This window comes from Anas acuta, chromosome 3, assembly GCF_963932015.1.
Source record: "Anas acuta chromosome 3, bAnaAcu1.1, whole genome shotgun sequence".
NCBI lineage: Eukaryota > Metazoa > Chordata > Aves > Anseriformes > Anatidae > Anas > Anas acuta.
In genome coordinates, this window is record NC_088981.1 from 92,608,977 (window position 1) to 92,621,423 (window position 12,447).

Here is a 12,447-nt window from a genome sequence, read left to right on the forward strand (position 1 = left end):
AGCTATAAGAACTTCAAACAGCTTTGGAGGTAGGTTTTGTTTGGGTTTTGTTCACCTTGCTTTTTTATTGGATATTGTGGATGTATTTCTGTTTCATTTTCATATATTTCTATTTCATATTGTAGTTCCTAGAATAAGACAGAATTGTGGTTTTTGTTTGTTTGTTTCCAAATATTCAAGATTCAAGGGTCTTTTTAAAAAAAGAAATATTTAATATATACTTCCTCACACAAAAAAAACACCTTGTTTGTAGGAACCGCCAGTTGGAAGGCATCTCAGTGGTAGCACAGCAGTTTCATGAAGCTCTGGAGCCACTGGTGGAGTGGCTGACCGCCACAGAAAAGAGGCTTGCAAATGCTGAACCCATTGGAACGCAGGCCTCCAAACTGCAACAGCAGATTGCTCAGCATAAAGTAAGATACAAACCACAAATTTGCTTGTGTCATTCTTTCTAAACTCATCTGTAAAGTACAGCACAAATGGGAAAGCTGTACCATTGTTTTACCACACTGATTTTTTTCTGTTATTTGAGTTTTATGTGTTTATGTTGGCAATATGTCATTTTTTTATTCAGTTTTTATTTAGTTCCACTTACATTTCTTTTATGTTTTTCTCATTTTCTTTTCCATTATTCTTCATTATTCAAAAAATATATAGGCTCTAGAAGATGATGTTCTAGCTCACAATAAGAGTTTACATCAGGCCATTAGTATTGGTCAGTCTCTAAAGACTATGAGCTCCAGGGAAGATAAAGATATGGTGCAGGAAAAGCTAGATTCTTCTCAGGCCCGATACATTGAGATTCAAGAGAAGAGCAACAGCAGGTCTGAACTTCTCCAACAAGCCTACTGCAATGCTCAAATTTTTGGGGAGGACGAAGTTGAATTGATGAACTGGCTGAATGAAGTCCATGATAAACTCAGCAAATTGTCAGTCCAAGATTGCAACGCAGAATTGATTGAGAAACAGCACTCTGAACTACTGGTATTTTGATTTCTGTTCATTTATTATTTCATTCAGTTTTGTATATGGTTTACATATCCATGTTTTATTTATTTTTCATTAATATATTTTATTTAAAATGGAAACATGCTTATTCCAAATAAAAGTAGTATCATTTATTATGTCCGTGCTTACACAAATGACATTTCCTCTTAGGATCTTCAGGAGGAGATTCTTCTTAGAAAACAAAATGTTGATTTGGCTATACAAAATGGCTTAGAGCTTCTCAAGCAAACAACAGGTGAGAGCTTTAAGAAAATTACAATTCATTGGGCTTTTTTTCTTGTACTTGAAAGTGCTTATGAGAAGATTGAAGTCAAACTTGTAAATATTAGTCCATACTTGCTGCTTAAAGTGGTTGCAGTTGTCTATTTTAATAAAGGTTTGAGGTCAAGGTAGGTTACGTTTTGGACCAAATGTGTGTGAGCAAAAGTCCATTTATGCTTGTAGGGAATTTGGCCCTTGAATTCCTTATTATTTTTAGTGGCAAATTATTTTAGTGAACCTGCATTCCATTCCTAATAGGAAGTTATGAGCATTACTCAGAATGGAGGGCTGTTTGGCAGTGGACACAGTCAGTTCCCTGGAGCCATTCACAGATGAATGAGATATTAGACTACCTTTAACTGCAAGAGGAAAGCTTTGACCATTGGAGCTAATATTGTGGGAAAAGTTGCATTCCAGTTGTACACAACGTCTGTTCTGTAGATCAACATCTGTCCAGATTTTCCAGTACTTTTATAGTTCTTGAACTCTGTAAGACACACACGGCCGAAGGAGGGGAATCCTTTTTCTATTCCACACTTAAACATTATGCGTATTCTGTAATGAAAACTGAATATATACTAATACATTTCAGGAGGTTGCTTTTACTTTAGCCTTTTGAGTTGTTTTGAACAGATGGTAAAGCGTGTACATGTTAAAGAATGATATATTACTGTAGTTAATATTTGGTTGATTTTTTTTCTTACTATTTTCAGTGACTTTTATAATCTGTTTTTTTTTGTTGTTGTTATTGTTTGATTTTTTTTTTTTGGTGGGGGTGGCTTTGTAAGAAGTATCATGATTTTCTAAAGAACATCTGCATTAAATTTTGGGTCACATTCCTTACTTTCTGGAACTTTAGTAAAGCAAAAAACCACAGAAGGTTAGATCCTGAATTGAGGTAAACTTTGTAGCTCCGTAGACTTTTAGTGAAGTAGAATAATTTACAAGAGGTGAGGATTTGCCCTGTCACCTTGTTTGGGTCATTTTATAAATTAAATTATTGAGATTGCTGTAATAGGTGTGGGTTGATGTTTGGGATTTTTTTTTTTTCTTTTAAGGATTTGTGTTCACAGGAAATAACATCCTTCTGATATTTTAGGTGATGAAGTTGTAATAATTCAAGATAAACTGGAAGGCATTAAAGCGAGGTACAAAGACATTACAAAATTGAGCTCTGACGTGTCCAAGACCTTAGAGCAGGCTCTGCAGCTTGCAGGTCAACTACACTCAACCCATGAGGAGCTCTGCAAATGGCTTGATAAAGTGGAAGTGGAGTTACTGTCATATGAAACTCAAATACCAAAGGGTGAAGAATTAAGCCAAGCACAAGAAAGACAAAAAGTAGGTTTTAGAACCTGTGAATTATTTATTGCTGAATGATTCAACTAAGTTTTGTGTTAACTTCTGTTTGGCAGGAAGTTGTTTTGTGAATAACTAATTTGGCATCGGATCATCTGACTAAATGTAGCAGTAGTTAAGAATTGAACTCACTTTCCAGAGTCATCTGTTATAATCACTTATGAAACTGGGCTGAGGTTTATTTTTAGCACAGAAGCACAACATTTCCTTTTTGTTCGAGCAATTACCTAATCCTGGGAAAACTCCTAAATTGTCAAACAAAGTTATTTTGGTTCTTTAGTTATGACATGGATAAAATCCTAAAAAGTATAAAAAAGACAGCATTTAAATATATTACTAATTTTGTTTATCAATAAGTATTTTTTTTAATGTAGCACAAGTTGGATAGTTTTGAAAGAAAAAAAGCTAAAAAAATACATTAGTTTTCTGATATATATATATATATATGTTTATATAAAGAAAAAAAAAAAGAATCAGCAATAGGGTTCCCTGTAAAGAAAAATGTCATTCCTGAAGGATTGTATGATGGTTTGACTGGGATGTAATCCAGTCATTGCTCATTTCAGGAATCGCTTGAATTCGTCATATTTTGCTTCATTTCATGCTTTTGGTGGTGATTTAGTTCTTTATGGAGTTGCAGGGTGCAAAGAATATGTGTTAGTTTTATTTTATCATATTGCTTCGTTAACTACTAACAACTCTAATAAATTCCAGAGAATTTCAGAGTATCACATTGACTGGAGAAATGTTTTTAGGATTATTCTATAGAAACTTTCAAGCATCACTCACTTTTCTGTCAAACAACTGACAAGTATCAAAAAGCTCATAAAACGGAGCTGAAAATAATTGTGCTAATTTATCCCTTTGGTGTGCCTGGAACACATTTCAGTTCTCAACACGGTAGTTGAGAGAATAAAAACCATGTGCAAGCTGTGTGTGTGTTCAGCTCATGTGTTGGCACATTTACTTTAAATGGCTTTTTGCAGGAGCTGAAAAAGGAAGCAAAGAACAACAAAGCCTTAGTGGACACCCTGAATGAAGTCGGCAGTGCCTTCCTGGAGCTGGTGCCATGGAGGGCCAGAGAGGGGCTCGACAAGATGATAACAGAGGACAACGAGCGATACAGATTGGTGAGCGACACGATCTCGCAGAAGGTGGATGAGATTGACGCTGCCATCCTGAGATCCCAGCAGGTACAGAAAACTGGGTTTTGGGCCATACTAAGTTGTCTCTGGCAACGTGTACCTGAACAGAAGATGTCCTTTAATAGCGTTGCCAAACGTTTGTTGTGCTCGAGCAGCAAAAGGCCTGTTTGAATGGAATGTGACTCCACTGTAAAGGTATGCATGCCAGAATGTACGCTGGTGTAATCGTCTGACTTCTTGTTGACACAAACCTCAGTCCTGCAGCTAATATTGCTCTAACTATCCTGTGGCTTCTTAAGTGGGAGTTTGCTTGGGTAAGAACTGAATGGCTCGTATCTTTCACAGATCAGGTTGTGTTAGGGAAAATAGAGTCCAGTTCCCCAGCAAATCTTCCTGGATGCAACATTGAGATCACTAATGTAGCCATACCTTCAAGCATCAGTTGATTGTCTTGCTTCTCTGTACTTTTGACAATTAAAAGCTGGATCATCCCATTACAAGCCGCACAGGAGAATTTAAATAACAATTGCTTTTACTCATATCCACAACACTTTTCTTCCTGGGACACAAAAACTGAGTTTTTAAATACATGAAAGTTTCTTAACACACACAGATGTGTATATATGGTACACTTCGAGAACTGCCATTCTAATTTCATCACTAAATAGTCCTGTATTTAAGCTCCGTGCTTATAAAAGCATTGTGGAGACACAATTTCCCAGTGTCTGCCTACAGTTCAGGCATAAAAATATTGATGGAGATTTGTCTTTCTCCTAACAGTTCCTGTAAATGGTTATAATGGGACAAGGAGAAAGCATGTGTGACACTTCCAAAGTTTGTTGAAAGCCAACTGAAAGAGGCTGGCAGTAACTCAGATCTCGAGGTTAAAAATAACTTCATGCTTAACTTTTTAAGGGGTATGCTATGAATATTATCTCATCTCATTAAACTAAATCCTCAAAAATGAAGGGTGTTTTTCTGGTGAGTGATAAGGTAAGATAGAAGAGTGGATGTTGGCTCTCCTTCAACCTGACGGAATTGTGTGAGTATGTTGCATCCCCTAGCACCAGTTCAGCAGATTCAAGTCCAGGCATGAAAGGTCCAGAGCTGCTGCTCCACTCGCTGATATTGCGAGGGCATCTTGCACCCTACTGCTGCATCCCCCCAACTTCCACTTCAGCCCATCTCCTCACACCACCCCACTGTACATCCCATGTACTATATCCCATGATTAAGTGGCTTAATGTGTTTCCAGTGAAGCACAAGCTGCTTTCCATTTTGCTCACAGATAGACCATGCATAATATAAAATATTTTTGGAGGAGCTGATGCTTTGTGAGCTTGCCCTGAACTTACTTAAGTACCAATACTATTAAAAATTTCTGGGTGGAGGACAAAGCCACCGAGAACATGAGTGGAACTGGAGCATTTTTTCTGGTAGACGTTACTGGGCTATGGTGACAAACACAGTAAGCGATACGAATGAGTAAGCATATTGGTTCATTCTGTAAACAGAGGCTTAAAAGCTTAATAAATTAATGCAATTTCTCCCAAGTGGATAGAATTATCTGAGACAAATTCTGCTGCATGTTTTCATCCCTATTTCTCAATAGTGAAGGTACTGGTCAGTATCTTACCCCAGCGCAAAGGGTGCCACAAGGAAACAGATCATATTCTGCAGATGACTTACTTGTTTTTTGTTCTAAAGCAGCCACAAAGAATGTTTTACAAAGCATTCAGAGAGCATTCACAATGCTACCGTATTCACAAGTCAGTCTTTCTCGATTAGAAGAAGAAGTACCATCATGAACTATGGTTGATTAAACTGGATAGGGTTGAAATAGGTGATTTTATAGTGACTTAAGTGAAGCCATGGCTCAAAAAATAACTCTGTCAGGCATAATGGAAAAAATCTCTTTGAATTTTGGATGCAGTGAGCACCAATTTTGCACTTTTTGTTCCTTAATATTATTTATATGTGTACATCGCAAATTTGAAATCCTGTACCTTCATCAAATGGAGTTTAGAGTCCAGTCCTTCCTCACTTCTATGGAATCTGGACATTTCAGTGCCACACCTTGATTTTATTATTTCCATTCAATATCCGATCAATATTACTGACATGCCCATCAATCTTTGGTTTCAGCAAATCATACTGAAGTTAGTTTGTACCTCTAACACATTTGACATCACGTTCATTTCCTTTAGTTTGGTCATAAATAGATGGGCTTCCAAAGAGCTTGGTTGTGAAATGCAGTTTCTAAAGTCAGTGTTTAAACACCGTTGGTGCATGTACTTTGTGCTAATGTTTACAGTGCTAATTGTTTCGGAGCATACCTTTCTATTGGGAAGTCACAATATTTAGGACAAAATTTTACTTCCTTTTACTTTAAATGAGAAATGACGTATGGTGAAAAAGAATGTTTGTGCTCTCTTTCATGTAACAAATGGATTAAATAAGGCTGAAAAAGATTGACTCATAAAGAAAGAAATCTCAGAACTGCTTCTTTTGTTTTTGCGTGACTCATAATTAACCACTAAGACAAGAGTGATTTAGTGGCTAAAGCGAACTGCAGCTCTGTTCCAGGAGCAACGCTGTCATGGTTCTATAGCCACAAATGCACAGACCATCAGATTTAAAAGACAAGAGGGACTGAGTGTGGTCAGAAAGAGACTTCTGAAGAAAGTGTGGTAGTCAACAACACAAGTAACAAGTTCTGACCTAAAATGTCCTAACAGACTTTCAGAATAGCTCAGAGCCATATTAATCTTCATCTAATTGCAGCAGGGATCAGTGTTTTAGAAAAAAAGTAGTTAGTTCTTAGTAGTTTCTGTGGTGACTGTTTTGCGTATCTGACCATCCTGCACAACATGGCTGAAGCTCAGAGCTGCCTCTCTTGAGTACTACAATATGTATGTGCTGAGATGTATGCCTATAAACTTGAGCATAAGATATAATATATGATTTTTATTAATTTTCTCAGTAGACTCTTACTTTTCAGCAGAATTGGATCCCCAGGTACTTCTTTTCAGGATCTCTTATTCTCCTTTTCAAATTAGTAAGAAAAAGATCCTCTAAATCCTCTAATTACCTTAGTGCTTCAAGGTAATTTTTGAAACATTAAAGTGTTGACTAACAGGATTCAGAAGTTAATCTTTTAGTGAAAGGACTGGCTGCACCCAAATGCCCCAAAGTATTTTCAAATTTAATCCACGGTCTAGATTTAGATGAAATCCTGTCTTCTCTGAATTCAGCGTGTTTTTTTTTTTTCATTGACTTAGTTGAATTGTGATTGTTTCACCTTAATCATTTAATATCAAGGTGGCTTTTAAGATTAAAAAGGTAACATCAAACAGCTATTTCTTACTGTAATTACAACAGGAGCAGTAATAATAAATATAGAGATGGTAAAGACATGAAAGTTGAATAAAAATAAACAATTCAGTTAAAATTATGAAATCATAACCCTTTTAATTTTCATATGTCTGTTAAGAGAGCTGTAGGCTTTGGAAAAATACACTTCCATTCTTTGTCATGCTTATGAATTAAGCTGATTTTATTACAATTCCTCAGAACCATTTTGGGCTTTGTATTTAATTTATATAAAAAAACTCATATGGAAAGTGAACTGCCATCTTTCTACCAATTTAAAAGTATGCTTTTTAATCTCCTTTAAAAATTTTGAAACAGTCATTCTAATTTCACGTATATAGAATCACCAAACTAATTCATGTCTCCCTCATTTAGTTTGATCAAGCAGCTGATGCTGAACTCGCCTGGATTGGAGAAACAGAAAAGAAACTGATGTCTCTGGGTGATATTAGGCTTGAGCAAGACCAGACCGCAGCTCAGCTACAAGTTCAAAAGGTAAAAGAAATGCATTTCCAACTGTCATGTTAATTATTGGCCAGCATGCTCTCCATCTAGAAAATGTACTAGTGTGATTTAATTTTATGTCTATCATAATGCATTTCAAAAATAGTTTTTGCTCCATGTACTCTTATTTTTTATTGCTGACCAGTTCTTATTGTGTTTCAAGGCTTTTACCATGGAGATTTTGCGACACAAGGATACTATAGATGAACTTGTTAAATCTGGGGATAAGATAATGAACACATGCACTGAAGAAGAGAAACAGACCATAAAGGTAAAGTTCCGTAAGTTTGCAGCTACAGTGGATGTGAAGATAATATATAAGTAGGAAGATTCCTATTATGTATCTTTCAAAAAACTGATGAAAAAGCTTTAATTACATCCACTTCTAGTCTGAGGTTTGTAACACTGGAAGAAATGCTGTCATGTATCTCTATTCTTCCTTCAGGATGTTCAAAGAGCAAGCACTGTGTACTTACTTCATTGTCTGACACTACTTTGTAGCCCCATTTGTCTCTGGCGTGGTAAATAGCATTTTAGCCAATGAGATGATTGAGTGACTAGGTATTAGTCAGCTGGGGTGATGCGTGTGGAATCTGGCTGTTGATCTTCCTCGCTTCTCTTGGGTCTGTGAAGCTCTGGCTGGGTGTGTGCATTTCTGTGCCCCATTCAGTGGCTGGCACCTCAGTGTGAATCTTTACTTTCATTTCTGATGATTTCAGTCTGAGCCTTGTTCTTGTTTGCCAAGAATGTTCCATCCTGTTGACTAATACAGCCTCTGAAAGGTGTTCTTATGCATTTGTTTATGTGTACACACAGAGCCTGAGGTGGGGGGCTGACACGACATATAAACATATCTATACATGTGCATACATACATGCAGATCTTTCCTACTGGTATTTTATAATGGATTTTTTTTTTTTTGTGCTAACTTGTGGATGTGTTATGTGAATGATGTGCCTGGATATGTCATGTGAATCGGGTCCTTCCAGTGACCAGCAGTACTTCACTAATTGTGCTGTGCTGCAGCATCTCTGAATAAATTTGATTTGCTCTTAAGTGAATTTAAAATAGATGAGCTGTTCAGTCTATTAAAATGTAGTCATAAGGGAGAGCAATTTTAGGTGGGCCTCTATTGAATATATGCATTAGTCAAAAATACTGTGCGTCTGTGTGTTAGGCTGTTTTGTCCTTTGGATAGCATCTCTATACATAATTTACATGCAAGACATAACAAATGAAACGATAGTTTGTTCTGCCAGAAATATTTTTTGCTTCACATTCAATGGCTTTTTTATATGTTTAGTTTTTCCAAGGCCAGTATTTACATGCATTGTTGCATGTTATATTTCATGGAAATGATAACATGGGCAGTCCTCCACAAGAAGAATGTATAGTTCGTTGATACTTTTGTTATCATATCCCCAAACAGAGTAGGTTTGTAACGTTTAAACCTTGTAGTTCCATCATATTAATGGTAACACATCCTCATTAATTAACGCATGATAACCTGGAAAATAATGTGGTTTCTGTGGGAAGTTTGTAAGCTACAAGCAGGACAGCATACCCTATTCTCTTGTCAGATTTTCAAAACCAAGATTTTTGTGAGCTGTTCATGATGCTTTGATTCAGAAATGCTGTGGAAAACTTAGCTTCTGCCAAGGGCTGCTGAAGATGGGTGCTTTCTGTAAGGAACTGGGGCTACAACGTGCAGTCAAATAATCTGCAGCTTGACTGGAAATCCTGTGAATGGTGTTGTTTGTAAATATCGGACATTGTTAAATGTATTTTAATTAATTAGAAAGCACCCTGCCAAATTCAAATCTCCCACGATATTGATTCTTTCCTCTAAACACTCTGGTACTGTAGAAATACAATCAAAACTAAGATTTGGTTCGCCGTGGTTTGGTGTTATAATTATCAAAGACTCTTTAGAAATCAGGGTAATAGACGTGTGGAAAGACAGACATTGCTATTTTTTTTTGTTAATATTATTTTACAGAAAAAACTGGAAAGCCTGTTACAGAAATACGATACAGTCTGTCAAATGAACTCTGAGAGAAACCTCCAGCTGGAACGGGCTCAGTCTCTGGTTAATCAGTTTTGGGAGACTTACGAAGAGCTTTGGCCATGGTTAACTGAAACAGAAATGATCATCTCTCAGCTTCCTGCACCAGCCCTTGAATATGAAACCTTAAAGCAACAACAAGAAGAACATCGGGTAAGAATTTTGTTGTTTAAAAAAATAAAACAAAATGTGAAAAGCTAAGTTGTATTCTGCTTAGAGAACTGTGGAATACTCTAGTGAGTACTTAAAACCCAGACAGTTATACTTCTATTGAAAAAAGTTATTTAAACTAATAATAGTGAATGTCTCTACTGTTTTCCCAAACTCTGCACACAAACAAGATTATCTGGGGAAGGCAGCAAACAATGTAAAACCATAGAAGAGGGCTAAAGGGGAAAAATGCCATTATAGTGACAGATCTGAGCATACAAAAGCTGATAGCTTAGAAGTGTGTTTAAAAGTAAGTAGTATTGGAACAAACCGAACCCATTAACAGAACAGAAATTGGATGATGAAGTAAGAACCAAAAAAAGGTAAGAGGAGACTATAGAAAGAGCTAGAGTACCTGCTGTCAGCCTCCTGAAACTGAAATGTTCTGTGTGTACAGCCTGTATATAAGTAAGCATGCATACAACCTCATGTACGTATTATAAAAAATGGCATTTCTTTTGTTGATATCTTGGGAACTGAAGACTGATAATTCTAGGCCCAAGATTTCAGTGCTTTGGCTCCAGCCAACCCCATAACCATTTCTCACATAAAGTATACTTGTTATGTAATAATTTAAAAAATAATAATTGTTTAACAGAACATTGCAAAACAGAGGGAATGTTGTTGTAGGCTGGCCTCCATATGGGCTTTCTTACAGAGAGAAATAATCAGCTGGGATAAAAATCCGTATGCTTCATAGATGGCTTCTAGTATTACGTGGCATCAGATTTATCCCACCAGTGTTAAAAGCCTGCACATGCAAAGCCCATATTCCTACTGGAGGTACCTGGCTCTCCTTACAGAGCACAGAGTGACTACTTGTGGGCTTTTTTAATTTTAGCTGTTTCAATTAAGTGACTCAAGGTAGATAGGGTGAAGCCTGGCTTCAAATTCCTGTTTACTCTGAGACCAGTGAATGAAGATGTGCCACTTTGATACATTGGTAAACATGGGGTTCACTCGTTTGTGTCCACAAAGAACAAACATTCTCTGCAAAGACTAGGTATGTAATAGGAGCTTGTCAAACTATCTTGATTAGTCACCATGAACCAAATCACACTGCTTTACTTATAGGTTTGGTCCCCATCTACTTTAATCATTCTGCTTGGTTGAGAGGCCCTTCATCTGGGCTTGTATTTTTGCATTTTCCCTGGGCTATGCCATTAGCAGAGATTTGTTTAAGCAGAAGATTAATGTCTGGCAATTTTAACACGTAATCTGATCTGAAATGCTTGTTTACTGGAATTGTTTACCCAATCATAGATCATGGCAAAGACCAGATCATTTGTAGTAATACTGAAAAGAAAAAAAAAAAGGTTCTGAATACAAATACTTTTCTGTATTCTCTTATATATATTCACTTATATTTCTATTATCATGCAGTTAATCGGTTTGAATTTAGCTTTTGGCAGAGGGAGAGTACCAGCATCATAAGGTTTGCACCTAGAAATGGGGACTTTGCAGATCTATTTGTGCACAAAAATAAAATACATAAGATGATTTTCTTAAAACTTTCCAACTATTCTTAGTTCAGCTTTTTCCTTTTCTGTGCTAAGCAGTACTGTTTTTCTTGGTGCAAGGCATACAAGTAGAATTCCATTCTCAGTAAGTATCTGGGGTCAGATTTTTTTTTTTTTTTTTGTATTTTCATTGCTATTTCTTCATCAGCAGACAGTGGTTTGTCATGGTCAATGTCTGTTCAATCTTCCCAACCTCTCCTCTTCTAGGGAGGAGCAAGGAGGCAAGCCAGTAACAGGATTCCTTTTTAAGGGAAGGACCTCAGTTGAAGAGAAGAGGATTTATTTACACTGAGACTGATACAAGCCCTTTTCTGTGTCTTCATTAATTTAAACAAACCCTAAGCTAGGAGGAGCAGAGCATGTGCCTGCTCCAGCCTTTCATGTTCCTGCACAGTGGCTCTAGGCTAGAAATGCGTGGATCTCACGGCACTGAGAGGAATGGTGCCTCAAAAGACAGAGGGATTTTTCTGAAAAGGAAAGGATGAAGTAAGCAAATAAACAAAACCAGAGGGAAGGGTTGGGCTGCTCCCCCCCAGATCTTTCCCTTTTGTCACATCTGTGGGTGCAAGTAAACAAAACCGAAATATGTAGTCAAGTCAGAAGACAGGACGGTTGCCTTGTGACCTTTCAGGTCCACCAGTCTCTACCCAGTTTTCTGCAGTTTTGACTTATTTTGGGGGTGGTAGATGAGATCAAATGTAATGTACATATTAATTACCTATTAAACTTTGTGTCCTCTAAGTAACAGCACTGTTGGGTAGACGGAGTGGTCTGGTGGCCGGAGGGGAGACTGCTAATCCTGGTTGACTGTTCTCTGCTGATCTGTCTTCATTGTCCTCTGTCCTTTTCACTGGTTTCTTTGACCCCCCTCTTTGTGCCAGTTTCCTGTCCTTAAGTCAAGGACAATTTGCATGAATATCCTTGTAATGTCAATACCTCTTTCTCTGACGCTCTTCAATGGAAGACTTCTTGATAAGTAGCAAATGCCAACATGAAACTGTAT

The 12,447-nt window shown here is 37.1% G+C and overlaps 1 protein-coding gene across 33 annotated transcripts in view; it reads left to right on the top strand.

Moving 5' to 3' along the window:
- Positions 1-12,447, top strand: part of DST (dystonin) — a 296,897-nt gene that overhangs the window by 233,670 nt on the left and 50,780 nt on the right. For 28 of the 33 annotated variants that reach the window (XM_068678323.1, XM_068678322.1, XM_068678298.1 and 25 more), the window contains 8 exons: positions 254-413; positions 658-984; positions 1,159-1,243; positions 2,369-2,610; positions 3,615-3,821; positions 7,521-7,640; positions 7,813-7,920; positions 9,649-9,867. In XM_068678323.1, the coding sequence (XP_068534424.1) occupies positions 254-413; positions 658-984; positions 1,159-1,243; positions 2,369-2,610; positions 3,615-3,821; positions 7,521-7,640; positions 7,813-7,920; positions 9,649-9,867 (1,468 nt within the window). The remainder of the gene's footprint in view (positions 1-253; positions 414-657; positions 985-1,158; positions 1,244-2,368; positions 2,611-3,614; positions 3,822-7,520; positions 7,641-7,812; positions 7,921-9,648; positions 9,868-12,447) is intronic. The other 5 variants (XM_068678309.1, XM_068678332.1, XM_068678331.1 and 2 more) reach the window with 1 other exon arrangement.